Source organism: Rhinoraja longicauda, chromosome 4 (assembly GCF_053455715.1).
Source record: "Rhinoraja longicauda isolate Sanriku21f chromosome 4, sRhiLon1.1, whole genome shotgun sequence".
In the NCBI taxonomy this organism is placed as follows: domain Eukaryota; kingdom Metazoa; phylum Chordata; class Chondrichthyes; order Rajiformes; family Arhynchobatidae; genus Rhinoraja; species Rhinoraja longicauda.
In genome coordinates, this window is record NC_135956.1 from 46,815,830 (window position 1) to 46,843,278 (window position 27,449).

At 43.0% G+C, this 27,449-nt stretch overlaps 2 protein-coding genes across 4 annotated transcripts in view; both read left to right on the plus strand.

The window, feature by feature from the left end:
- Window positions 1-16,313, plus strand: part of fam91a1 (family with sequence similarity 91 member A1) — a 53,274-nt gene extending 36,961 nt beyond the window's left edge. For all 3 annotated transcript variants that reach the window (XM_078397680.1, XM_078397681.1, XM_078397682.1), the window contains 9 exons: window positions 2,103-2,251; window positions 3,575-3,709; window positions 3,834-3,947; window positions 4,402-4,474; window positions 6,019-6,171; window positions 8,317-8,421; window positions 9,566-9,689; window positions 12,726-12,795; window positions 13,648-16,313. In XM_078397680.1, the coding sequence (XP_078253806.1) occupies window positions 2,103-2,251; window positions 3,575-3,709; window positions 3,834-3,947; window positions 4,402-4,474; window positions 6,019-6,171; window positions 8,317-8,421; window positions 9,566-9,689; window positions 12,726-12,795; window positions 13,648-13,827 (1,103 nt within the window). In that variant the 3' untranslated portion in view covers window positions 13,828-16,313. The remainder of the gene's footprint in view (window positions 1-2,102; window positions 2,252-3,574; window positions 3,710-3,833; window positions 3,948-4,401; window positions 4,475-6,018; window positions 6,172-8,316; window positions 8,422-9,565; window positions 9,690-12,725; window positions 12,796-13,647) is intronic.
- Window positions 16,314-16,450: 137 nt separating this feature from the next.
- The window catches only part of LOC144592740 (zinc finger protein 407-like), a 479,939-nt gene continuing 468,940 nt past the window's right edge, over window positions 16,451-27,449 (plus strand). The window contains exon 1 of the mRNA XM_078397678.1: window positions 16,451-20,452. The gene's annotated coding sequence lies outside the window, so the exon portion shown is untranslated. The remainder of the gene's footprint in view (window positions 20,453-27,449) is intronic.

Sequence of the window (27,449 nt, forward strand, 5' to 3'; positions counted from 1 at the left end):
GAATACAGAAGGTGTAGGGCGGTTCTTAAAAAAGAAATTAAGAGAGCAAAAAGGGGCCATGAGATAGCACTAGCGGGCAAAATAAAAGAAAATCCCAAAGTGTTCTATAAGTATATCAAGGGTAAGAGGATAACGAGGGAAAGAGTGGGACCCATCAGGAACCATAGTGGAAAGCTGTGTGTGGAGCCAGAGGATGTAGGAGATATTTTAAATGATTTTTTTACATCTGTTTTTACGAGGGAGGAGGGAGATGCGGACTTAGAAATGGAGCAGGAGGGTTGTGATGTTCTTGAGCATATTGCTATTGACAGGGAGGCGGTGCTGGAGGCTCTGGCAGGCTTAAAAGTGGATAAGTCTCGGGGCCCTGACGAGATGTATCCCAGGATGCTGAGAGAGGCAAGGGAGGAGATTGCGGGGGCTCTGGCACAAATTTTCAGAGCCTCTCTTGCAACAGGGGATGTACCGGAGGACTGGAGGATAGCTAATGTGGTGCCATTATTTAAAAAGGGCAGTAGGGATAAACCTGGGAACTACAGGCCGGTGAGTCTGACATCGGTGGTGGGGAAGCTGCGAGAAAAGATTCTGAGGGACAGAATCAGTCTTCACTTGGAGGATCGAGGGTTAATTAAGGATAGTCAACATGGCTTTGTTAAGGGAAGGTCGTTTCTGACTAACTTGATTGAATTTTTTGAAGGGGTGACCAAGGAGGTAGATGGGGGTAGTGCAGTGGATGTGGTATACATGGATTTCAGTAAGGCTTTTGACAAGGTCCCACACAGGAGACTAGTCAAGAAGGTAAGAGCCCATGGGATCCAGGGCACCTTGGCAAAATGGATAAAAAACTGGCTTAGTGACAGAAGGCAGAGGGTGATGGTAGAAGGGTGCTTCTGTGACTGGAGGCCGGTGTCCAGTAGGGTGCCGCAGGGATCGGTGTTGGGTCCCTTACTGTTTGTAATCTACATAAATGATCTGGATGTTAACGTACAGGGCATGATCAGCAAGTTTGCAGATGACACAAAGGTAGGGGGGGTGGTGAATAGCGAGGAAGGGATCTGCAAGCTGCAGGAAGATATAGATGAGATGGTCAGATGGGCGGAGCAGTGGCAGATGGAATTTAATCCTGAAAAGTGCGAGGTGATGCACTTTGGCAGAAATAACTTGGAGAGGGAGTACACCAAGAATGGAAGGACCCTAGGGAAGACAGGGGTACAGAGGGACCTTGGAGTACAGGTACACAAGTCCTTGAAGGCAGCAGGACAGGTGGACAGGGTGGTCAAAAAGGCATATGGGTTACTGGCCTTCATTAGCCGGGGCATCGAATATAAAAGTAGGGGGGTAATGATGGAATTGTACAGAACACTGGTGAGGCCACAGCTGGAGTATTGTGTACAGTTCTGGTCACCACATTATAGAAAGGATGTGATAGCTTTGGAGAGGGTGCAGAGGAGATTCACCAGGATGCTGCCAGGGATGAAGGGCCTCGGCTATGAGGAGAGACTGAGCAGACTGGGGTTGTTTTCCCTGGAGCAGAGAAGGCTGAGAGGGGACATGATCGAGGTGTACAAGATCATGAGGGGCATAGATAAGGTAGATGGCGGGGAACTTCTTCCACTGGTGGAAGGTTCAACAACGAGGGGACATAGATACAGGGTAAGGGGAGGGAGGTTTCGGGGGGATGTGAGAAAGAACTTTTTCACCCAGAAGGTGGTTGGAGTCTGGAACTCACTGCCTGGGGTGGTGGTGGAGGCGGGAACACTCACAACGTTTAAGAGGCATTTGGATGGGCACTTGAAATGCTACAGCATTCAGGGCTACGGTCCAAATGCGGGAAAATGGGATTAAAATTAGACTGTGTTTGGTAACGGGCGGCGCGGACACGATGGGCCGAAGGGCCTCTTTCTGTGCTGTAGGACTCTATGACTCTATGACTATACTCAGAATTATTTCCAAAAAAAAAAAATCTTGCATTTCTGTTGTCTTATCAGAAGATGCTCTATTACGCAGTGAAGTACCTGTATTTTTTATGTATACCTGTTTGAAATATGGCAACCCAATTCTCTGGACAGTGGCCTCTATAATAAAATTTGCTTGAGCTTCTCTAGGTTTTCCACTGGATCTGTTACGTTGTGAAAGTTTGTTGGGATTGGACCCTGCCACCTGCAGCAGAGTCCTAAACAAGAATTACACTCTGTTGGTCTCGATGGCTCCACTCAGCAATGAAATCCGACCAATAAGCAGCTGCACACCACAGGTAAGCACCAAGGTTTTGAAACAGTCCTCAGATTCAGCTTGAGTAATGAACTCCAAATGCATTTTTGTTCAATGGGCTCAAAGTGCCATTCTGAAGATGTTAGTCACAAGCAAGTTCGTAGAGGTGGTTTGTGTGACTGCTTAATTGTGCATCATTTCTGGTAGCTGGGTGTACAAACTGCAGGTGTTTGGTTACAGGCAATGCACAAAACATCAAAGGTGTTAATATTTTTCCTTGTCCTGTTGATAGTCATGACTATATGACTATAATTACTGTTCAAAATACCAAATGATACTCACAGTGGGGATAAAAACCCAACAATTCTCCACATCAGTGCACATGTTTAGTTAATTCAGAGGCGTTTCTGCGCTGTATAAAGGATGCAATCAGCCATAATAAAATGTTAATAACAAATGGAAGATAACAGATGAGAAATTAAGTAAGAGACTGGATGATTTGCTTGGTTCTGTTGTTCTAAGGAATGGTTAAAGTATTTATAATTTATAAATGATTTGTAGATGTGCATTGGTATTTAATTGTATGCTGACTTTGACCATGATGTGACATTTTCCTGGCAGATTTAGCCAGTTGGAAAAAATGTCCTTGAACTTCAATTCAAGAAACCTTACTGGCTAAAACTGATATTTATGTTTGTCATCAGCACTATACTCCACTTTCCTTTTCTGCTGCCCTAAATTTCCTGTACAAGTACTCATTTGCAAATTGAATGTGTTTTTTTGATTGGTCACCTGATGAAAAGGTATGAAATTATCCCAAATATTTATGTTGTTCGTCAAAAATCCAGGTTTAGTCAATTGTTCATACAGTGATGTTTTTTACTCAAAATTTGAATTTATGAAAGGAGGCAATTTGTGCATTTATCAGGTTGTGATAAATCCTGTGCAGTGAAGAAAAGGATGTCTGGAAATTCCAGTAAAGTTGATGTTTAATTATTCATCTATTCTGCACAAGCATTTCATGCAACGTTCAGAAATGTATACTTGCTAATGCAATATCATCAATGTGGAATTGAAAGGATTGCCTGTTAGTTGGACTTAACACAGCTGTGTATTAATAGGTAATGCAATTAGTCTTGTTTAGCCTGAAATTAATGTCACGCTGTGGTCTTATTAATATTGTATTTATGTTATATAGGCTTGTTCCAAAAAATAAAATCTACAAAATGAAATACTGACATACCCAGTCATTTAGCTTCTGAAAGGAAAGTCAGATAAAGAATCATGAGCATGTTATATTTTGTGTGGTTTTAATAACATACATCACCCTTATAATAAATCAGTAACAATTTTTCTCATATTTTAGCACATAGGGCCAGCCATACCAGAAGTTAGTTCAATCTGGTTTAAACTCTACATCTACCACATTACTGCACAAGGACCTCCATCATTATTACTTACAAAAGGATCAAGGCTTAGAAAACTTCCTGAGGTTTTACAGGTATTTTTGAGAAGATATGTTTTCATAACTTTAATATATAAAATCAATGTTTTTTTTCTTTTCTGTACTCCTTGTGCATCATTTATAATTGATTAAAAATACAAGAATCCTTCCCATTTCCCAGGGATATGACCGGTTACTTATAACCTCGTGGGGACACGATCCTGGAGTTGTTCCTACTTCAAACGTGCTCAGCATGCTGAATGATGCCCTCACTCATTCTGCTGTATTAATACAGGTAAGGCGATATTCAAAACTTTACATTCCTTTCAGTGGAGCATATTCCATGCTGGGGTGAATTGTTAGAAAATTTGTAATCTAGCCAGACAGGTTTCGTTTTTATGTTCAATCAACGAGACCACTATTTAGCATAAAATCATGAATTTATAGTGCATATGTTAATTTATAGTATGGTTATTGGCAGATGTGCCTGTGTTGGATTTAAAAATGAACATAATTAGTTATCTGAATTCTGGTATTCCTAGCCGGGTGTTCGGTTGCATGGACTTCAATGAAATCAAAGGCAGGGAAGTGAATATAGCTGATACACTAATAGGATGTTTAGCAGCAGTGACCTCTCCCCCTCCTTCCACCCTTGCCCAAGCATCACTAAAACATTTAATTCCCAATGAGGCAGTAATGCTGCCATAATAATAGTGAAATAAATTGATCCATTGCATTGTTGTTTCAAGGGCTATGGTATCCACGGTGATGGAGAAACTACATACATTCCATTTCCCTTCGATGAAGCAGAGATAAATGGAGGTGAGCTTTTGGAGCTTCTTTTTGTTAACTTCCCTGATTAAAGTAGCATTACAGTAAAATACCAGCAAATCTCATATCAAATCTTGGTTGACTCTGCTGTAAGTTGCATTGGATGTACCTTTCGATTTTATCCATTTTCAGAATAGTAATGCATAATTCAGCCATCTTTTATATAATCAGTTTTTGACATCATAAATCTTCCTACAGCTGTCAAATCTTTTCTTACATTTGTGATGCAAAGGATTTATAGCACGGGAGTAAGTTATGCTGCCAAGCTGGTCCCTGTCATTGTTTCTGTTCCTTATAAGCCTCCCCGGCCTCTTCATTTCATATAATTAGTGAATATTTCCTTTTTTTTTCCTTCATGGGGGCAGGGGAATTCCTCCTGAAATCACCATCAAAAAAGCAAGACTAGTTAATGCTTCACATGAAACCAAACAACCAGTGGAAGCACTGGACTCAGCAAAGGCTTATGTTTCAGACAATATCCCCTCTCTTGTAGTATTGGAAACTTTTGCACAAAGCTTGCTGTGTCTTTTGCCAAATTGTTCCAGTACAGTTACAGGACTAGAATCCACTGGACAAGATGAAAAATTATCCAGAAAAGTCCTGTTCACAAAAAGCAAAACAAATCCAATCCAGCCAATTACTGCCTTTTCAGTTGGTTCTCAATCATCAGTGCTGGAATGATTCAAGGAGGTGACTTGCTCTCACTACCTCAAGGGCAATTAAGGATGGACAAGAAATGCTGGTCTCAAATAAATAAACAAAAGATTGGAATGCTCTGAGGTTGAGTTTATTCTAAAATCCCAGACCATAAAAGCATTAACCTGCACCTTTTCTGCAGCTCTATGCCCTGCCCATGCCAAAAAAACTGAGGAGATCCGAACATGATTGAAATGTTGAAATTTGCCTTAAGTTCTACATACAAACAGTCCCCAGATTATAGAAGGGCTCTGTACCTGGAACTGTCAGTAAATTATTTTTTCGTTGTCAGAAACAGGTGATTTCAATGAGGGTTGATTTATCATGTATGTTTCTCTGTTGTCGTTCCCTGTGTGATTTCAATGGTAGAGATTCAGAATGTCTCCCATCTGTTGGCTATTTTTGATGGCCTTAAAGTATCAATGGGATATTACTTTTTTTGATAAAGTATTTTACAAGAATCAATAGAAGAGAATGCCTTGTTTGTTTTCAAAGCAATCTATTAAGTGGCTTCCAGCTTTGAACCAATGCAAGGTATGTTTGTAAAGACATTGTGGAGCCTGTTTGATTATTTCAGGGAAGGCACGTGTAAATGTTTTTTATTTTGAAATCTGGTTGTCTTTTGAATTAAGCAGTTGCTACCCCTCTTCCATAAATTGTGCAAATGTTGCATTTCTGTAACTAACTTTCCTGTCTTACAAAATTGTTTTTAAAAAATGATGGAAGAATTTGCTTACATTTGGATTTCCCTAATTTAGGTCTTCCTTAACTGGGGGAGCTCCTGTGTATGACATTTTGATTAACTGCTTTCTTTTAATTCTTCCTTGGGATTATTGCAGAATTTTCCCGGAGTACTATGTGCTCACACAGAGCTTTGAAAGTGTTGAGGGAGAAAGTGGATCTGGACCATTTCTGTGGGTTTGTGAACATGCTGAACCCTCGAGCGCGCCGCTATAATGGCAGGCGATCCAGTGAGGACCTGGATGAGAAAGGTAGGTCAGGTTCAGTTCATAGAACAACTTTGGCTGTACACTTGTCCAACAATTTCAATATCTGTGAATATCTTGAGATTTTTGATTTATTGAGTCACATGGCATGGAAACAGGCCCATCGGCCCAACTTTACCATGCCGACCAAGATACCTCATCTACACTTGTCCCACCTGCCTACATTTGGCCCATATCCCTCTAAATCCTTCCTATCCATGTACCTGTCCAAATATCTTTTAAATGTTATTTTATCTTTTGGTTGGAACATTAAACCAAACAACACCCCCCCCCTTCATACACCATCTTCTTTCTCAACTACCTTCTCCTCAACTAACTCCTCTGTATCTCATTCTATAAACCCACCATTCTCTGTGTGAAAAAGGTTCCCCTCACATAACTTTAAATCTTTCCCCTCTCACCTTAAATCTATGTCCTCTGGTTTTTGATCCCCCTACTCTGAGTAATGCATTAAAAATATATATATATATAATGCAGTGCACTAGTAAGAGATTGTTTAATAGTGAGATTGTGGGACTTATAGATTTATGGTAAGGAATAGTCCATGAACCTCCTACTATTGTCTGCTGGATTTCCGAGTACTTTCAGTTTAAGATATTGTCTAGTTTTTCTTTAAGGGAATGGCTTGGGACATCACAAGGTTCTTCACAAGTATTCACAGGATCTCAAGGTTTTGTCATAGTGTGATGAAAGAAAGTGGCAGCTATTTTACAACTGCAGTACCATATCCTGATCAGTATTTTGTTGAGGGGTAAACATTGGCCAGTTCATCGGAGATGTCATTCTTTGATAGGAATACTACTCTTGAAAGAATGCGAGCAGACCCTTTATGTCAAACTGAGGAAGAATATGGTGTATGAAGGGGGGTGTTTGATTTAATATGCCAACCAAAAGACAGCACATGCAAAAATCCGTCAGGATGGTACAGAGATTGACAACCTGTAACTTTTTTGGCTCAATGAATACAAAATCAATGGAGACACCTCGAGGTTTCCTTCGAAGTTGCACGTTTCATTTTGAATGTAAAATATATTTCCCTCTTATTGAAACGGGGCTTCCCCATCTCCATTATAGATGAGGCTCTCACTAGGGTATCTTCTACATCCCGCAGCTCCGCTCTTGCTCCCCCTCCCCCCACTCGCAACAAGGACAGAATCCCCCTCGTTCTCACCTTCCACCCACCAGCCAGCGGATCCAACATATCATCCGCCAACATTTCCGTCACCTACAACGGGACCCCACCACTGGCCATATCTTCCCATCCCCTCCCCTCTCTGCATTCCGCAGAGACCGTTCCCTCCGTAACCCCAACCCCGGGCACTTTCCCCTGCAACCGCACGAGATGCAACACCTGTCCCTTTACCTCCCCCCTCAACTCCATCCAAGGACCCAAACAGTCTTTCCAGGTGAGACAAAGGTTCACCTGCACCTCCTCCAACCTCACCTATTGCATCCGTTGCTCTAGATGTCAACTTATTTACATCGGCGAAACCAAGCGCAGGCTCGGCGATCGCTTCGCTGAACACTTGCGCTCGGTCCGCATTAACCAAACTGATCTCCCGGTGGCCGAGCACTTCAACTCCCCCTCCCATTCCCAGTCTGACTTTTCTGTCATGGGCCTCCTCCAGTGCCATAGTGAGGCCCACCGGAAATTGGAGGAACAGCACCTCATATTTCGCCTGGGCAGTTTGCAGCCCAGTGGTATGAACATCGACTTCTCCAACTTTAGATAGTTCCTCTGTCCCTCCCTTCCCCTCCTCCTTCCCAGATCTCCCTCTATCTTCCTGTCTCCACCTATATCCTTCCTTTGTCCCGCCCCCCTGACATCAGTCTGAAGAAGGGTCTTGACCCGAAACGTCGCCCATTCCTTCTCTCCCGAGATGCTGCCTGACCTGCTGAGTTACTCCAGCATTTTGTGAATAAATCCCTCTTATTGTCACTGGGTCTAAATCTGCAGAAATGCCTTCACCCAGAGGGATTGCAAAAGTTCAGAAGGTTGATCACCTTCACCTTATCAAAGCAATGTGGAATGTTCGCTAAATTTCTGCTAGTAATGCATCTTGAAAATGAATAAATGAGGGGGAAAGAAGGAGAAATCCTTTACATATTGTGCATTTGATTATTTTGCAGAAGAATTTGAATCCCCGTCTGGCTCTGTTCAAGGCAGCACAGAATCATTTGAGTTAGTGGCAGATGAGCCCGTGGCTGATTCTGTAATCAAAAGAACTGGTGAAGGTAAAGACAAATCTTGCAACATTAATCTTCTGCCAGTGTTTAGAATCGAGCACCTTCCAAGCCCATATCCATATTTAATCGTAAGGGAATGGGTTTTAGGTCCTGGAGAGTACAATCACCTCCTGTTTCCATCTCTGAGCTGCACACTATCTTGCTTTGACATATATTAGTATCAGGTCAAATTCCTGGATCTTCTTCATTTTGGGAGCATCCCTGCTGCATTGACTGCAGTGGTTTAAGAAAGTGACTCATACCCATCTACACAAAGGCAGTTGTCAGTGACCTCCACCACCCAAGAATAAAGTTTTAAGAAAATCCTTCTAGTTGGCTCCTAGTTGGCGAATATATGGATGTTCGTAAGATCATAAGATACAGGAGCAGAATTTTTGCCATTTGGACCATCGAGTCTGCTCCGCCATTCGATCATAGCTGATCTATTCTTCCCTCTCCAACCCCATTATCCTGCCTTCTCACCATAACGTTTGATGCCCTTATTAATCAAGAAACGATCAATCTCCGCTTTAAAAATGCCGGATGATTTGGTCTCCACTGCCATCTGTGGCAATAAATTCCATAGATTCACCATCCTCTGGCTAAAGAAATTCCTCCTCCTCTTTTATTCTGAGGCTGCGCACTCTGTTGCAATGAGCTGTCTGATTTGAGTTCTCGGCACTGAACTAGTGTATTTCAGTCATTAGATTAGTGGATTTCAGTCACCAAATGAACGAGCTGCTTCACATTATCACAGTGTCTAAGGTGTGTTGGCAACTTCTTCCAGTCCTACAGCTCTCAGATATCTGCTCTTTTAATTCTGCCTTTTCATGCATTTGCAAATTTAATTGTGGCTTCGGCTACCAAGACCCTATCACCTGGAAAGTCTTTCAAGAACCTCTGTCTTCATTTCATTCCTCACAAACCAACCTCATCATTCATCTTTTGATCAGCTGTCCCATTATCTTCCCAGCAAATTTTGCTCTTGCCGTTATGAAGAGCTTTGAGTTGCTGAATGTGCCAACTGCAGAAAGGCCTTTGGCCAAATATGACAATGACACCAGGTAACTAATTTTTACCCAGAAATGCTGCCCCCACAGTGAAAGAGGGGAATATCGTGGTGTTCTAATTTTACAATGTTCTAATTTTCCAGTGTCCATTGTGGAGCAGGATTGGATTCCTCTGGAGGTCGGCTTCGGGATCCCACTCTTTGTTTCAGAACTGAACAGACGTGTTTGTAGGAAGATTGCGGCGCATGGATTGTGTGGGAAGGAGAGGTAAGTTAGTTTTCACAATCGTGCATGGTTTGCCTTTTCTCCTCATGAAATCATTGCTTTAACTTGCATTGAATGATGCATGATGGATGCTGTTGTGGATGTGCTGGTTCTTGAGGGCACAGCTCTTTCCCTGTAGCTCAGCTTCAAATATTAATCCAACTGCAAGAAATTGCAGAGAATTGTGGATCAGCCCAGACCTCCATTTGCACTTCATACTTTCTCTGCAAGGCCACCATCATAATCAAGGACGTGGCTCACCCCGGTCACTCCCTCTTCTCCCCTCTCCCATCAGGCAAGTGGTGTAGAAGTGTGAAAACGCACACCTCCAGATTCAGGGACAATTTCTTCCCAACTGTTATCAGACAACTGAATCATCCTATCAACAACTAGAAAGTGGTCCGGAGCTACTATCTATGTCATTGGAGACCCTCGGACTATCTTTAATTGGACTTTACTGGACTTGTATCTTGCACTAAACATTATTCCCATTATCATGTATTTGTACACTGTGGATGGCTAGATTGTAATCAGGTATAGTCTTTCTGCTGACTGGTTAGCATGCAACAAAAGCTTTTCACTGTACCTTGGTACACGTGACACTAAACTAAATTCCTTTTTGAATGTTCCTATGATTCTTCTGATTCAGGTGGCAAGTTTCAACTCATAGTTGATGTTCAAATATTTGTCTATTTCTCCATTGTCCATTTTTTTAAAAGTCGAGTATGATCACTAACAGCTCTGCCACTTGAAATTGCTTCTTCCCCCCCCCCCCCCCACACACATTCCATCAAAGGTCTGAAAGTTCAGCCCTTGACACTGTCCATCATTCAATTAAATAATGGCCGATCTGTGCTTAGCTCCCCAATGAGATGCACATCCCTCATTGTCCTTAAAAAACAAAATCTGCCAATCCCATTTTTGTTTTTTATTTGACCATCTCTCTATCCCCCCATTCTTGGAATCACACAACCTTTTGGGAAAAGAGTTTTGCAGAGTTCCATTATTTATTGTGCAAAGAAAGTGTTTTCTACCATTGTTCCGAGCTGCCGAGCTGGAAATTCACACTTTATGCAAGAGTTAAAGCATTACTTCTCATCTATGAAAGATGATTACCATTAATCTCAAATCTGTGTTCTCTGCTAATTGACACCTTGCTAATGGGAACAAATGTTCATTTACCCACCAAGGCACAACATAACATCAAACATCTTATTAAATGGCCATTTTCTTCACTGTCAACATTTATGAATTGTTAATCGTTGCATTGCTGTTTGTCAGACTGAATGTGTAAGTTGGCTGCCACATTTCCTACAGTTGGGTGTCCTGAGGACGTGCAAAGCATCACAGAAATGCAAGACTTTATTTCTCAAACTCTATTGTAAGGAGAAGAATCTCATCTTTCCAAGTTTCCATGTGCACAAAATGCATCAAATCTGATGCTATTTAATAAATACATAACATTTCAGGTCTGTGTGCATGCTCACTCTCTCGTATTCTTTCATTGAGCATTTAAAGATGTAATATCAAGACAACGTTTCTTAAAAGTCACACTTGCACAAATTTAATTCTATTGTCTTTAATCCGTTCAAAAGTAATCCAAATGTACAACTGCCAAATTTCACGTCGAATTCATTGCAATATGCACAAGTGCAGTGTGGGACAGGTACAACTTAAAACATGCTTACAGCAGCATCACAGGTACATAGACAAGACTACACAAAACACATAAGGGGAATGAGGGGAATTGATAGGGTAAATGCACAAAGTGCAAGATAGAGGAATCAAGAACCAGTGAACTTAAGTTTAAGGTGGGAAAGGTTTGATAAGAACCTGAGGGGCAACTTTTTTAACTCAGAGGGGGCTGGGTAACTGGAATGAATTGCCAGAGGGAGTAGTTGCGGCAGGTACAATAACAACAATTAAAAGACTCAGGTACATGGGTAGGAAAGGTATAGAGGGATATGGATCAACTGTGGGCAAATGGAACTAGCTTGGACTGGGCATCTTGGTCGGCATGGACAAGCGGGGTTGATGGGTTTGTTTCCATACTGTATTACTGACAGGTTTTGTACAGAGGAAAGTGCCATGAGATGAAGAGGGTAGGTGGGGAGGGAAAGTGAACCAGGGAGTTATGAAGAGGGGGTCCCTGTGGAACTGCAAACTTTATCCTGGCTTTCTCCCCTCTACACCTTCAAAACATAATTTATGCACACATTCTAGAAAATGTTGGGAAAAAAATAAAAGACTACAAAAAAAACAAGACATTGGTGCAAAATAAATTTTAAAAATCAAATCCATGGCAGAGCAAGAGGTGGTCCATGGCGTTCCATTTGGTGTAGTTCACCGTTAAACAAAAGGCAGGAAAGCAAATGGCTTTTTGACCCAGTATGAACTAATTAATCAAGTTATGGACTTGTGCTGAAAAAATACCCAGGCAGAAGAGATCGGATCCCCATAAACTGAGTTCTCAGTTTTTAAATACTTAGACCACATTATGAATTCTCGAATCTCAACCCATTCACATCTAGTGATCCCTGTCATCCTTCCATTATTATTTTAAACATTCTTCCTTGATGCCCACTTATTTTAGGGCATTTTACCCTGCAATGAACTAGGCACAAGTTGCCCTGGACAGTGTGTTTAGATGATGCAAACTTTACATTCATGAGATAACTAAAAGTAATTCAGTTCTTTGTGGGAATAGCTCAAATGATTAAAAGAGGGGGAACCGGTTGTAGCTGCTGCTTATGTAAATTTGATCTTAGTGCAACTTTACTGTTTATGGTACAATTGTGGTGTTGATGTATTGGCAGAAGCAGTTCACTGCCATTTATTAGGTGTGAAAGAATTGAAAAATAAACGTTGGAAAGTTGATTCAAGCTATTTCTTAGTATCATTTACAGTGATTTGGACTCTGTTTCCATAAACAGAGGCTGGTGCAATAAGTAGGCGAGTAGGCATATTCTCCTTCTGTGATTTTTATCTGCTCCATATCTTTGTCGATTCTTAACATGCTATGTTCTCATTTTTTCACAGCCTTCTGAAACTCTTGCATTCCAGTAGAAAGCTATCTCTGCAAGTCCTCAGTTTTGTACAGTCATTCCAGGTAAAAAACAGCTGCTCACTTTCAACTAGATATAAAGCTGTTTAAGATTTATTTTTATGTACGTTATTGAGATAAGAGGAAGAAGAGTGAGACAGGAATCCTTTTATCTTTAGGATTTGGTTTCACATCCAACCTGAAAATCTCTTATTTGCTTTGATAAAGCTAGTTAGATATGGAATTGCAGTGGTTGCTATTAGATTCATTGGGAAAATGACAGGGGAAATAATGCATATTCTTAATTGACATTGGGCCCTTAGTACGTTATGTGCGATAGTTGAGAGATTGGGCAAGGAGTATGATACTGGGTACCTGAAAGGAAAAGTTGTTCCATTGTTCAAAAATGCAGAAGAACAAGCCACGTGGCCCAAAGTAACCATCCCGTTGTTTATACTCCACAGCAGCTGCTTCCTCCCACTCCTCATCATCTCACTATCATTTTGTTTCTCCTTTATGGGTTTGACCAACTTCCTCTTTAACATGTCCATCTTTCAAGCCATTCACTCTCTGGCATTGGGAGATGAGCATCTCCCAATATTCTGCATCTCCAATGTATTCAAGAGAGAGTTAGAAAAAGCTCTTGGGGCTAAAGGAATCAAGGGATATGGGGGGAAAGCAGGAATGGGACACTGACTTTGGATGATCATATCCATGATCATATTGAATGGCTGCTCGAAGGGCCGAATGGCCAACTCCTGCACTTATTTTCCATGTTTCAATCTCCGACTTCTGGGTAAAGAAATTCCTCCAGAACCAACCTGAGTATAAATTTCACAAAACACTGAGAAAAATAAATGTGTTTCTGGTGTGGCATTTCTGGGATGTTTTTCTTAATTACTGTTCTTGTGTGTTCAGGAAACCAGCGACTCGGATAGTGGTGTAACAAATTTATTTCCCTACACATCATCCATTGATGCAGGAGTTCCTCTTCCAGCCAAGAGCCTGATCTTCAAAGATGGAGTTTTGTCTGAATGGGTTGGACGTTCTCCCTTACCTGTACATATTGCAAGATTGCACAAGGAGCAAACTAATTGAACTCATTTCTATTGTTATGATACTGCATATCTCAATAAGCAAGTCTCAGAGATAGATCTGTTTGTTTCATTTCTTCCATACTTGGCTTTTCTCTTCTCCCTTTCCAAATGTTCTCTCTCACCTCACTATCTCTCACCCTTTCCATTTTCTTCCCATCTCTTCTCTCCCTCTCTCTTTTCTCCTGCTCTCTTTTTTCTCCCCCTCTCTTATCTCTCCCCCTCTATTCCCTTCTCTCTTTTCTCTCCCCCTCTCCTTTCTCTCGCTTCCTAAAGAACAGCCTAGTTCTAAATGCTGATCCAAATTGATGTGGTTATTTAGCACCTTAATAATGTTTTAAAAATAAGCTCTGGGCTCTTAATGATTTAAACGTATGTAAAATGGTGGAAAAATCACTTCTGAACACATGTATAAAAAATCACTTGGTATTTCCACTTGAAACTGTTGGATAAATATATACAGCTTTTTCTTTGAATCAGTATTTGGAACCATAGGTTGTAGAGGCTAATATTGAAAAAGTGTTATATGGTGCAGAGCAACTTCAGACAACAGTGATTACGATCTATACTACCATTGATCGAATCTAAGAGAGAATTAATTTTCTTTTTTTCTCCTTCCTACCCAGAGAACTGACTAAAGCAACATTTGGTTGTCTGATTGTGGACCCATTACTATTGGCAGCATGTATGTTGGTCATTGTTGTAATCTAATTCCATTGGTTAAAGGTTTAACTTTTTGCCCTCCGAGCCGTTGAATGAAAACTGCCTGAAAGTGTTCATTTACACACTTCATCCCATATCAAACTGGAATCTAGTCCCCTGAAGAATCCTCTTGCAATACTTTAACTTACTGTATGAAGAGCTAAGTTTGAGATTGAGGTAATTGTACTAAATATCCATGGCATTGATTGGTGTAAAACAATGCCATGCTACAAATACTGCTTCAAAATGTGATTGAAAATGGGAAGCTGTTTGCACTTTGTTTAAGCAAGAATAAGCTGTTGGTTTAATCTGGTGTGCAGATTTGCCAACATGTACAGCCTCCAGTTTTGATTGTTTCTGAAAGATATCAAATACTATAATAGTATATGAAAAGCGTTACAGTATTGAGACATATATTGAATTATATGGAGAGATCGGGAGGACCGTTTCAATTAAGTTAATAGCATTTTTATCAAATACAATTGAAGTCCTATTATATTTTTTGACAACACAGAAGGAGGCCCTTCAACCCCTCTGATTGCACACCCAACAATCCTGTTCCCCCTTTGTTTTCTGGATATCCTCTGCTGAAGCTGATTGAAAGATATCTTGAATTTTGCAAATTTTGCTTAATGTTTAAAACCAAAACTGTTTAAGTAACAAACAAAACTTGACTTGCACATAGGGATCGTTTCTCTGTTGAAACCTATCGCAGTTTGTCCATGAGCAGTTTGAACTGCTACTTAAATTTGATTTCATTCTTCCTGAAGTATTTCGTTATCTGATCCAAATCTTTGGAAAATGAATTATCCAAGTGGCTGATTTGCTCTGACTGTCTCGGTTACAACAAACTGCATCTACACTAGGACAGTTACCTTGGCAGTGTTTTTGCCCACAGTTCTGGGACCAGTAATGATGTGCATATTATGCTGAGTGGTGTCCTATTAGTAACAAATCTATGAAACCACCTTCATACATAGAAAACATAGAAAATAGGTGCAGGAGTAGGCCATTCGGCCCTTCGAGCCTGCACCGCCATTCAATATGATCATGGCTGATCATCCAGCTCAGTAACCTGTACCTGCCTTCTCTCCATACCCCCTGATCCCTTTAGCCACAAGGGCCACATCTAACTGCCTCTTAAATATAGCCAATGAACTGGCCTCAACTACCTTCTGTGGCAGAGAATTCCACAGACTCACCACTCTGTGTGAAGAAATGTTTTCTCATCTCGGTCCTAAAAGACTTCCCCCTTATCCTTAAGCCGTGACCCCTGGTTCTGGACTTCCCCAACATCGGGAACAATCTTCCCGCATCTAGCCTCTCCAACCCCTTACATCTGTGTATTCGTCTTTAGTAGTTCATCTGCTATTGAAATGCTCTGTGTCATTGTCGGTTCACAAATAACTCTTATCTAATTTTCATTCCCTTCATATCTGGATGCCCAAATAATTATCTTAGCAATAAGTGCTATGAAGTATAAGAATAGAAACCATGGAAATGTACATATTAATCTAGGCATCAAGTGTGTGTGTTCATTAACTCTAATTATCTGTAATGCCGGGCAGTGATCATTTGTCTTATTTTTCTGTACACTTGTCCTAGCAAACGTTAAATTCTTGTAGTCATACACATTCCAAGTACTTCAATTGAAGATTTGACCCCTTGAATTGGAAACATTTTGAATGGTGAGACTGTTGATTCATGGTAAAGAAGGGTACCGTTGGAAATTTATTCTGAAATTATTTTGGAAGAATATAACAAATAAATGTTAATGAGATTTGATAATTGGCTTTGATTCATGTCTGTTACTCCAGTAGATGCTCCACTAAACTCCACTGATTTATAACGTTTACAGTACAAGTTGTTATGACCTGCTCCAGTTTTCATTGCGCGTTCTGATCATCACTCACTTGTACCACTGGTTGGTCTGCATTACCATTAAGGAGGAGTGTTCCAGAGTTTTACTCATTCTGGGCACAGAAGTAATTTTTACCATCTACTTCTGAAAAGACTGGCTCTAAATACAAGACTATATCTCCAAGTCAATAAGAAGCTATTCCCAATCTCGTTGTACCCCTGTACAATAACAATAAAGATATATTGTATTGTAATAACCCGTTTTAGTTTCCCTTTCATATATATTGAAAACTTGGCTAAAATCTTCCCTTAAGTTTTCTAAATTTTAAGCAATATCACAGCAGTTTATGTATTCAGTCCTTGTAATTTATAAACCATAATCAAATTGCTGTTTTTATTTTACATAGAAACATAGAAAATAGGTGCAGGAGGAGGGCATTCGGCCCTTCGAGCCAGCACCGCCATTCATTGTGATCATGGCTGATTATCCACAATCAGTAACCTGTGCCCAACTTCTCCCCATATCCCATGATTCCACTAGCCCCCAGAGCTCTATCTAACTCTTAAATTCATCCAGTGATTTGGCCTCCACTGCCCTCTGTGGCAGAAAATTCCACAAATTCACAACTCTGGGCGAAAAAGTTCCTTCTCACCTCAGTTTTAAATGGCCTCCCATTTATTCTAAGACTGTGGCCCCTGGTTCTGGACTCCTCCAACATTTCATTTGCTTTTAATTGTAGTTTTCATTTCAAATGTGAATTTCTGATGTGTGACTGCATAATAGTTGTTCAACACAAGCCAGGGAGATGAGGATAATACAGATATGGCTCCATAATGAATGGGGGTGGAAGTGAGACTGAAAATATTGCATTGTAATGAGTTGAGAAGTCAGCACAACAGAAATAATTGGGAAGAGCAAGACTTGGATTCACAGTTGATAGCCAATATTTGCTGAGTGTATGGAAACAGAGTCCAGCACTCCAGTTCCTCCTCTATTTTATGCACAGCTAATTTACAGTCATCGTTTCTGGAAGACTGGTGAATTGCCGGTCCCAGAGTAGCAAACATTAAAAATTATCCAGATGGCCATTCAGGCCCTCCCTTTCTGCTGAACATTGTGCATTCTAAACCCATTCCTGAAACAGGTACCAACTCGAGTAACTGTATGTTGTCTTTTGAATGAAGCATAAAACTGAAGTCCGTCTTCCGTTTCAATAATTCAGAGGAAGACGAGGTGAATCACCACTGGTGTTCGGGGAAATATTTATCGCTCATTGTCACCAAAGAATTGCCATGACCATATGCTATTTTGGGGAGCTTGCCTTGTGCAAATTAACTGGAGTACCACAAAAATCAGGGTGCTTCAAGCCGTGTTGGATAATCCAGATTATTTTTTGGATGGTGCTATAGAAATGTAAAAGTTTTTATGATGTGCCTATTGCTCTCATTACCAGTGATTGCTATTTGTGTGGCTGCTTTAACATATGAGATTCATCACAAGAATATGACCAAACAAAACTGGACACCAAGTCATGTAAAGAATCTCTGGGACAAGTGCCCATTGGTGGTTTTATGGAGGAGGCTGAGGGGGAGGAAGTTCCAGACTTCAGCGGCACCAATGGTGGAGCAGTTTCTGGACTGAGCACATCCAGGAGGCCAGGAAGGGGGTTGTGGAAAGATATAAGAAAATAACTGCAGATGCTGGTACAAATCGAAGGTATTTATTCACAAAGTGCTGGAGTAACTCAGCAGGTCGGGCAGCATCTCGTGAGAGAAGGAATGGGTGACGTTTCGGGTTGGGTGGAAAGATGTTGGGAAGTTATTGATACTTATTCCGTCTACAGAAATGCAAAACACAAGATACAAGGCTGTAAGATTACAACAATATGTGAACTTTGAGGCAATTTAACATTGCAATAATATTTTAAATCCTGCAAAAATCAAAAAGCAATTTGTGGTATATTATTGGAAGTAGGGCTGGAGTCATAAACAGGTCAGAGGAGGTGGGAATGACAAACTTCACTCTCCAATTAGTAAACCGTGAATTTTACAGCAATCTAATGGCAACGGTGGTAACAAAACTGATACTGGCTTTTTATTTAACTTTAAATTCTTCTTCCACAGTTGGATTTATCGTGGATTGCATTAGCCTTATAAACATGTTGCAAGATAATTTATCCAGACATCTGCATTACTGGTTTAATAATGTAACCACTATGCTGTATCATAGCTGAAAGTGTGTCCTACCGGGATGTGTCACAATTTGGTTTGGCAAAATAGGTACCCAAGACTGCAAGGAATTGTGGAGTTATGAATGCAGCCAGACTTACCGCATCCTGCAAACCAGACCCCAAGCTGATCCATTTTATCTATACTTCAAGCTGCTGTGGGAAAACAGGCAACATAATTAAGGACCACTCACATCCCGCACATTCTCTTTTCTCCCATCGGGCAGGAGTTGCAAAAGCTTGAAAGCATGTACCACCAGATTCAAGAACTGCCTATTCCCCACAGTTGTCAGACACCTGAATAGACCTCTTGCTGGATGAATTCCTAATCTTCCAATCTATTTTGTTGCAGCATTTTCACTTTATTTATGTCTCCACTTTCTCTGCAGTTGTAAAACTATCTTCTGCACTCTAAGTTTTCTCCTGCACTACCCATAGTACTCATGTATGGTCTGATTTAACTGGACAGAATGCAAAACAAAGTTTTGCACTGTTTTGCACAATAATAAAATAATCCGAATATCACTGTCAATATCACGGATTATGTGGACATAATGACCAGAGAATGGGCATAGGATTTGATCTAACTGGCAAAGTATGCATGCTAATTGTCCAATGCAGGTGTTTTGCGGGAATGACTGGCTGAGAATATATTTGCTGGGGATGCAATAGCAACTTTGATACCACATTCAATGTGCAAAGCAATGTAACAGTTTGTGCACAGTATTTACAAAAATCCTTATGCATCATGAAAACATTTATTTTTCCACATTACAGTGAAATCCAGTGACACCACATGGAAATTGTGTGTAACTTCATGCTTTCTGTAATTATATTTTTGGCTGTCCAAAGGCAGTTTTCAAAATAAGTCTTCAGTCAAACATATTTTTGTTCAATGAACAACATTCAATGTGAAGGAATACCTGTCAGGATAAATCTGAATCACTCGAGGATCTGGCTGGATTACTCGAACTCTTACTTCTAAAGCAGGGTGTCATTTTAAGTCCTATTACCTAATCTAAATACCATTCTCGTGAAGAACGGCTACAATGTTGGTTAAACCACAGCCCTGACTGCCATCGAGGGTTTGAGTGGCACAATGGCACAGCTGATAAAACCGCTGCCTCACGGCGCAAAGGACCTGGGTTCAATCCTGTCCTCTGGTGCTGTCTGTGTAGAGTTTGCACGTTCTCTCTGTGACTATGGGTTTCCTTCCACATCCCACAGACGGCGGGTTGTAGGTTAATTGACATCTGTAAAATTGCCCAGAGTGTGTAGAAAGTGGATGCAAAAGTGGGATGTCATACAATTAGTGTGAACAGATAATCGATGGCCTGCATGGACTTAGTGGGCCGAAGGACCAGTTTCCATGCTGTATCTCTAAACTAAAAGCAGGATAATTCTTCCTAGTTTCCTAGCCAATATGTTGTCCTGTGAGAGCTTGTTATGTGTAAATATTACTTACAAAACAGCAGTGGCCACTCTTCAAAAGTACTTAACTGATTGTAATGGTCTATGGAACATCCTGAATTAAATGCAAAATGTGCTAAAAAATGCAATTCCTTCTTTCCTTTTCTTTTCAATCTTCTTAATGCGGCTCATTTAACACAAAAACATTCCACTGTTCATTTTTTGGAAATGTTCCGACTTTAGTTTGAAACTCATTGGCAGCAACGTTAGAACATTTATATACATGCCAGCAATGAGTCATTTTGTCTTCAAGATACAGCGGCTACAGATTAAAGAGTTCAACATGTAGCGGAGAGAACCAGACTCGTTGAAGAGAGAGAGAATACTTAAACTTGATATAATCTGCTAAAAAATTACTTTGTGACCATGGTAAGTCTGTTCCTTCTATACAATCGACTGTATTATCTTGTACAGGAATTAATCAAACTTAAATTCTCCAGTTACTTGGGGATGTTGAGAGGAAATGTAATGCCAAAATACAACAAAATGATACTTTACCATTTCACTGCACCAACTTTAAGCTCATAGATTAGAAATTAATTAGTGCCCTTTAGAAAATTTGTTGTTGCCCATTTTCAAAAAATAATTGATGAGGTGAGGATATTCAACCCCCTCCCTCATTCCAACCTTTATAACTGCAAGCAGCTGGGAATTTGTAATGTTTGGACAGTGTGCTCCACTTAATATGCTTTTATCTTTCTTGCTTTTTGATTGGCATAGTTAATGGAAACATTTGTATTGTGCTAAAAATGAACTGATTATATTACAGGGTACACAATTAATTTGTGGCGTTTTGAAGTATATTGCATTTTAGATTCGCAGGATTTGTTTATGGGAATATATTTTCAGTGTGATAATTTTTCCAGTTATTGCTTATTACTTTTCAATTAGGTTATTTTAGTTGTGCCAAAGCCAGGGTGAAGAACATTGATTTATTCACAAAATGCTGGAGTAACTCAGCAGGTCAGGCAGCATCTCGGGAGAGAAGGAATGGGTGACGTTTCGGGTCGAGACCCTTCTTCAGACTGATGTCGGGGGTGGGACAAAGGAAGGATATAGGTGGAGACAGGAAGATAGAGGGAGATCTGGGAAGGAGGAGGGGAAGGGAGGGACAGAGGAGCTATCTGAAGTTGGAGAAGTCGACGTTCATACCACCGGGCCTCAAACTGCCCAAGCGAAATATGAGGTGCTGCTCCTCCAATTTCCGGCGGGCCTCACTATGGCACTGGAGGAGGCCCATGACAGAGAGGTCAGACTGGGAATGGGAGGGGGAGTTAAAGTGCTGGGCCCCCGGGAGATCAGTTGCGTTAATGCGGACCGAGCGCAGGTGTTCAGCGAAGCGATCGCCGAGCCTGCGTTTGGTTTCGCCGATATAAATAAGTTGACATCTAGAGCAGCGGATGCAATAGATGAGGTTGGAGGAGGTGCAGGTGAACCTCTGTCTCACCTGGAAAGACTGTTTGGGTCCTTTGATGGAGTTGAGGGGGGAGGTAAAGGGACAGGTGTTGCATCTCGTGCGGTTGCAAGGGAAAGTGCCCGGGGTTGGGGTGGTTTGGGTAGGAAGGGACGAGTGGACCAGGGAGTTACGGAGGGAACGGTCTCTGCGGAACGCAGAGAGGGGAGGGGATGGGAAGATATGGCCAGTGGTGGGGTCCCGTTGTAGGTGACGGAAATGTTGGTGGATGATATGTTGGATCCGCTGGCTGGTGGGGTGGAAGGTGAGAACGAGGGGGATCCTGTCCTTGTTGCGAGTGGGGGGAGGGGGAGCAAGAGCGGAACTGCGGGATGTAGAAGAGACCCTAGTGAGAGCCTCATCTATAATGGAGGAGGGGAAGCCCCGTTTTCTGAAGAACGAGGACATCTCGGAAGCCTTAGTCTGAAACACCTCATCCCGGGCGCAGATGCGGCGTAGACGGAGGAATTGGGAGTAGGGGATAGACTTTTTGCAGGGGACCGGGTGGGAAGAAGTGTAGTCCAGATAGCTGTGCGAGTCGGTGGGCTTGTAGTAAATGTCCGTCACTAGTCTGTCTCCTATGATGGAGATTTATCAGTAATGTTTTTAAAGACTGGTTCAACAGTGCTAAATGGCAATAACAGAAGTTTGGAAATAAATTAAGCATTTGACCAAAGTCTAATATGAGATTTCTTTTGTATATTTATCACATTTACAATGCAGAAATGGGTCACTTCTGTTTTGGGTTTATTACTGTTTACGATTTACACATCTCAACCAACCTCTCCTCATCGATGTACCGTGAGGTGGCTAGAACTCTTTGAATGTAGTTACTTCCTTTACGAAGCATGATTTTGAATAAATATAATACAGGATCTTCCTTAATAACAGTATAACAGTATAACAGAGCTTTATTTGTCATTCGGTACCGAAGTACCGAACGAAACTACATAGCAGTCATAGAAAAAAAGAACACAAGACACATAACCCCAACACAAACGTCCATCACAGTGACTCCAAACACCCCCTCACTGTGATGGAGGCAACAAAACTTCCACTCTCTTCCCCACGCCCACGGACAGACAGCTCGTCCCCGACCGACCCGCACAGTCCCCGCAAGGGGATGGAAGTCCCCCCGGCCGAATCGCACCGGGCGCTGAAACGTCTCGCGGCCGAGCTGGGCGATGAAAGGCCCCGCGACCAAGCCTTGCGCAGCTAAGTCCCGTGGTCGAGCCGCACCAGCGATGTAAAGTCCCGCAGCCGAGCCGCACCGGGCGATGTTAAGTCCCGCAGCCGAGCCACACCAGCGATGAAAAGTCCCGTGGTCGAGCCGCACCAGCGATGTAAAGTCCCGTAGCCGAGCCGCACCGGGCGATGTTAAGTCCCGCGGCCGAGCTGCACCGGGCACTGTTAAGTCCAGCGGCCAAGTCGCACCAGCGATGTAAAGTCCCGCGGCCGATCCACACCGGGCGATGTAAAGTCCCGCGGCCGAGCCGCACCGGGCACTGTTAAGTCCAGCGGCCAAGCCGCACCGGGCGATGTAAAGTCCAGCGGTCGAGCCGCACCGGGCGATGTTAGGACCCGCAACCGAGCCGCACCCCGCACCGTGAGGAAGATAAAAGTTTCCCCCACCCCCCCCGCCACCTCCCACCCACACCACCACCCCCCACACATACAACCAAAAAAAAATACAAAAACCATCCCAACACCGACACACAACAAAAAAAAAGGAAAAAAGACGAACAGACTGCTAGCGAGCCGCAGCCGTTAGGCGCCGCCACTTCTTTGTTGAACCAACAATGGTTCTGTTCTGCTTCAGCTCACACATTTCAACATGGCTATTAAAATTAATTTTGACAAATGATTACAGTGTAAGAAAGTAATTCCAACCCTAGCTACATGTTTCCGTACGTATACAAAGATACAAAGTACTGACATAACTCAGCGGGTCCGGCAGCATTTCTTCAAAACACGGATGTGACGATTTGTGTCGGGACCCTTCTTCAGATTGATTATGGTGATGGTGGGGGGGGGGGGGGGGGGGGGAGCTGGAAGGGAGGAGGGGCAGGACAAAATCTGGCAAGTGGTAGTTAGATATAGTGAGGGGGAGTTCAATATAGATGGTTGAACAAAGGCCAGAGATAAAAAGATAAAACATGGCAAGGATAGAGAGTTGCGAGTTGTGAAGCCAGAGGAAGGAATGTAGATGGGATGGGAGAAATTAGTGTGAGTCCAGTTGGGAAGAGATGAGCAGGGGTGGTTTTGTTAGTTACCAAAAATAGGAGAATTCAATGTTCATACTGTTGGATTGTAAGCTGCCCAAGCGGAATATGAAGTGCTGTTCCTTCAGTTTGTGTGTGGCTACACTCTGGCATAGAGGAGACCCAGGACAGAAAGGTCCGTATGGGGATGGTAAGAGAAGTTAAAATGGTAGATCCAGTAGGCCTTGGCGAACCGAGTGCAAAAGTTCAGTGAAAGTTACCGAGTCTACATTTGGTCTTGCCGTTGTATAAGATGCCACATCGGGAGTATAAGATGCCACATCGGGAATATCAGATGCAGTAAATGAAGCTAAAGGAGATGCATGTGAACATCTGTCTCACCTGGAAGGATTGCTGGGGTTCCGTGATAGATGTGAGAGAAGAGGTATAAGGGCAGGTGCAGGGCAGGATTAAGCTAGTGCGGGGCCTGTAGCTAGGGTTGCAAACTTCCTCATTCCCAAATACGGGACAAGGTGACGTCACCGCCCCGCGCCCCACGTGACCTCACCCAGCCAGCGGTCACGTGCTCCCGCTCCACCAACGGCGGCAGCCCGGGCCAGGACTCGGGTTGCTACGCAACCTCCATTAGGCGGCACCCGGAGGGAGGTTAGGGTTACCAACTGTCCCATATTAGCCGGGACATCACATATGTGGGCTCAATTGGCTTGTCCTGTATGGGACCATCCTTGTCCCGTGTTAGGCCCGGGGGCGCTGTAGGCCCGGACGCTGTAGGCCCGGACAGTGTAGGTAGGAAAAAACTGCAGATGCCAGTTAAAATCTGTGCCTACCTTCCGGAGGTTGGAACAGTGTAGCCTGGACGCTGCGTACCAACCCACCTCCCAGCCTGGGCGGCTGCCATTGGTGGAGCGGGAGCACGTGGCCGCCGGCTGGGTGAGGTCACCTTGTCCCCTATTTGGGAATGCTATAGTTGGCACCCCTACCGGAGGTAGACAAAATGCTGGAGTATCTCAGCGGGTCAGGCAGCATCTCCGGAGAGAAATAATGGGTGACATTTCGGGAGAAATAATGGGTGACACCCATCTTCTGCTGGACCTACATGAGGCGGGTGGCGAGGACTTTGCCATGGATGACGCGGGGATGAAAGTATCCACAAACTGAAGGAGAAGGCGAAGAAGAGGAAGGGGTGAGGATTTGGCTCCAAGGAAGGCGCTCGATCCAGGCTGCGAGAAGACTGCGACTCCATGGAGCAAGACGGCGATGAGCCAGGCCTTCAACGCTCGATAGAGGGGTGGATCCTGTTTGTGACCGGGGTCCACGAGGAAGCCACCGAGGAGGACATCCACGACAAGTTTGCCGAGTACGGTGAGATCAAGAACCTGCACCTCAACCTGGACCGGCACACTGGCTACCTCAAGGGCTACGCTCTGGTGGAGTATGAGACCTAGGCTACAAGGAGGTGCAGGCAGCCATGGAGGGTTTGAATGGGTCGGAGCTGGCCGGGCAGCCGATCAGCGTGGACTGGGACTTCGTCAGGGGGGCCCTGGGAGCCCAATAACACTGCTGCGTTGGTCAAGAAGGCACAGCAACGACTGTTCTACCTAAGAACACTGAAGAAGTCTGGTCTACCCCAACAGCTGCTGACGACATTCTACCGCTGCACTATAGAGAGCATCCTAACACATGGCATCCCTGTGTGGTACCTCAGCTGCATGGAGGCAGAAAGGAAAGCTCTTCAGTGGGTAGTCCATAGAGCTCAGAGGACCATCGGAACACAGCTACCAGCCTTGGAGGGAATCTACAACACACGATGCCTCAGAAAAGCCACCAGCATCCACAAAGACTCTTCACACCCCTGCAACAGTCTGTTCGAACTCCTTCCATCGGGCAGACGATACAAGGCCTTCTACGCCCACACCTCCAGACTCAGGAACAGCTTCATCCCCAGGGCCATAGCTGCTATGAGCCGGTCCTGCTGAGCCGGATGGTCACATCACACAGTGAACCGGCACAGATCTACTTGCACTTTATTCTGTCTGAAAACTGTTACAATCTGTTTCGTTGGGTTGTTGTTGTTTAAATTAATACTGACTAGCTAATTAAATTATTGCGTCGTATGGGAGGCGCATTCCCAATCTCGTTGTACCCCTGTACAATGACAATAAAGATATATTGTATTGTATTGTATAAGAGGCGGAGTGTCCGCAGGAGAAGCCAGAGCTGGCCGGACCGGAAGCATCACTGAGCCGGGACAGAGTGCGGTGCGACCGGTGTGACAGAGCGGCCCGCACAGTGCTGGAGACCAAGACGCGCCCGCAGATCGCCATGCCCAAACTGAGCCATGCGTTACAGGGGCCGTTTAATCTCAGTCAGGACTGTCGTGGAGCTGGGGGGAGGGTGGGGAGGGAAGAATAAGGTTGGCTTGTACAAAACAATACTCAGAAATCAAATATTTTAGTTTTAAAAAAAATCTTCCGTCTGAGGAAGCATTTAGTGCGGGGCCCTCAAAATGCGGGGCCCATATCAAATGCTCCTTTTGCTACTAGGTTAATCCGGCACTGGATAGGTGTTACATCTATGGTTGCAATGGAAAGTACCTGGGGAGAGGGTGATTTGGTAGGGTGGGGATTAGTGAACCAAGGAGTTGCAGAAAAGGGTGGGGATTGGAAGATGTGATTGGTGGTGGAATCGCATTGGAGGAGGCAGAAATGTCAGAGAATGATGTGTTGGAAATGGAGACCGGTGGGTGAAAGGTAAGAACCAGGGGAACTCTATCCTTGTTTATTTTTGGGCGGAGAAGGAGCGAGAGAAGAACTATGGGACACCAAGGAGACGGGTGAGGAATCCATCTATGAGAGTATGGGGAAAAACATGTTTACTAAAGAAAGAGGACATCCTGTATGTCCTAGAATGGAAAGCCTTGTCTCAGGAGTAGATGCGGTGAATATGGAGAGATTGAGAGGAGGGGATAGCAACTTTGCAAGAGGCAGGATGAGAGTGTTGTAGTCCAGATAACTGTTGGAATGAGTGGGTTTGTAGTGGACATTAGTCAATAGTCAGTCCCCTTTGATGGAGACAGAGAGATCATGAAAGAGGTGTCAGAGATAATCCAAGTAAATTTGAGGGCAGGATGGAAGTTTGTGGTAAAGTTAATGAAATCGAGTTCTGCACGGGTGCAGGATTGGCTAAGGATTGTAATTCTGCAATGCAACCTTTCAGATGTTGCTTGCTGTTTTCCCTTTGTCTTTCCTCTTGGCGATACAAACATCTCCTCTGGATCAGGTGATGATGTATATTGATGATCATCAAGATGACTATGTGCAGGTAAGGTCCAGCAACATTAGTGAAGCTTCAACACAGCTAAGGTCGAAGGGTCTCGACCCAAAACATCACCCATTCCATCTCTCCAGAGATGCTGCCTGTCCCGCTGAGTTACTCCAGCTTTTTGTGTCTATCTTCGGTATAAAGCAGCATCTACTGTTCCTTCCTGCATAATTTCATGAATCTAACACTTGTTATTTTGGAATATTCACTACCCCACATAAATTTTTGTGCAATGGATCTTAACACAGCATAAACATACTTGTTAATCTGACAATTTATATTCTGTCACCAACACTTTGTTCCAAAACCAATTTTTAATTTAGCATTATATTTCAATTGGTTAATTGCAGTCAGTGCATAAAACAAACAT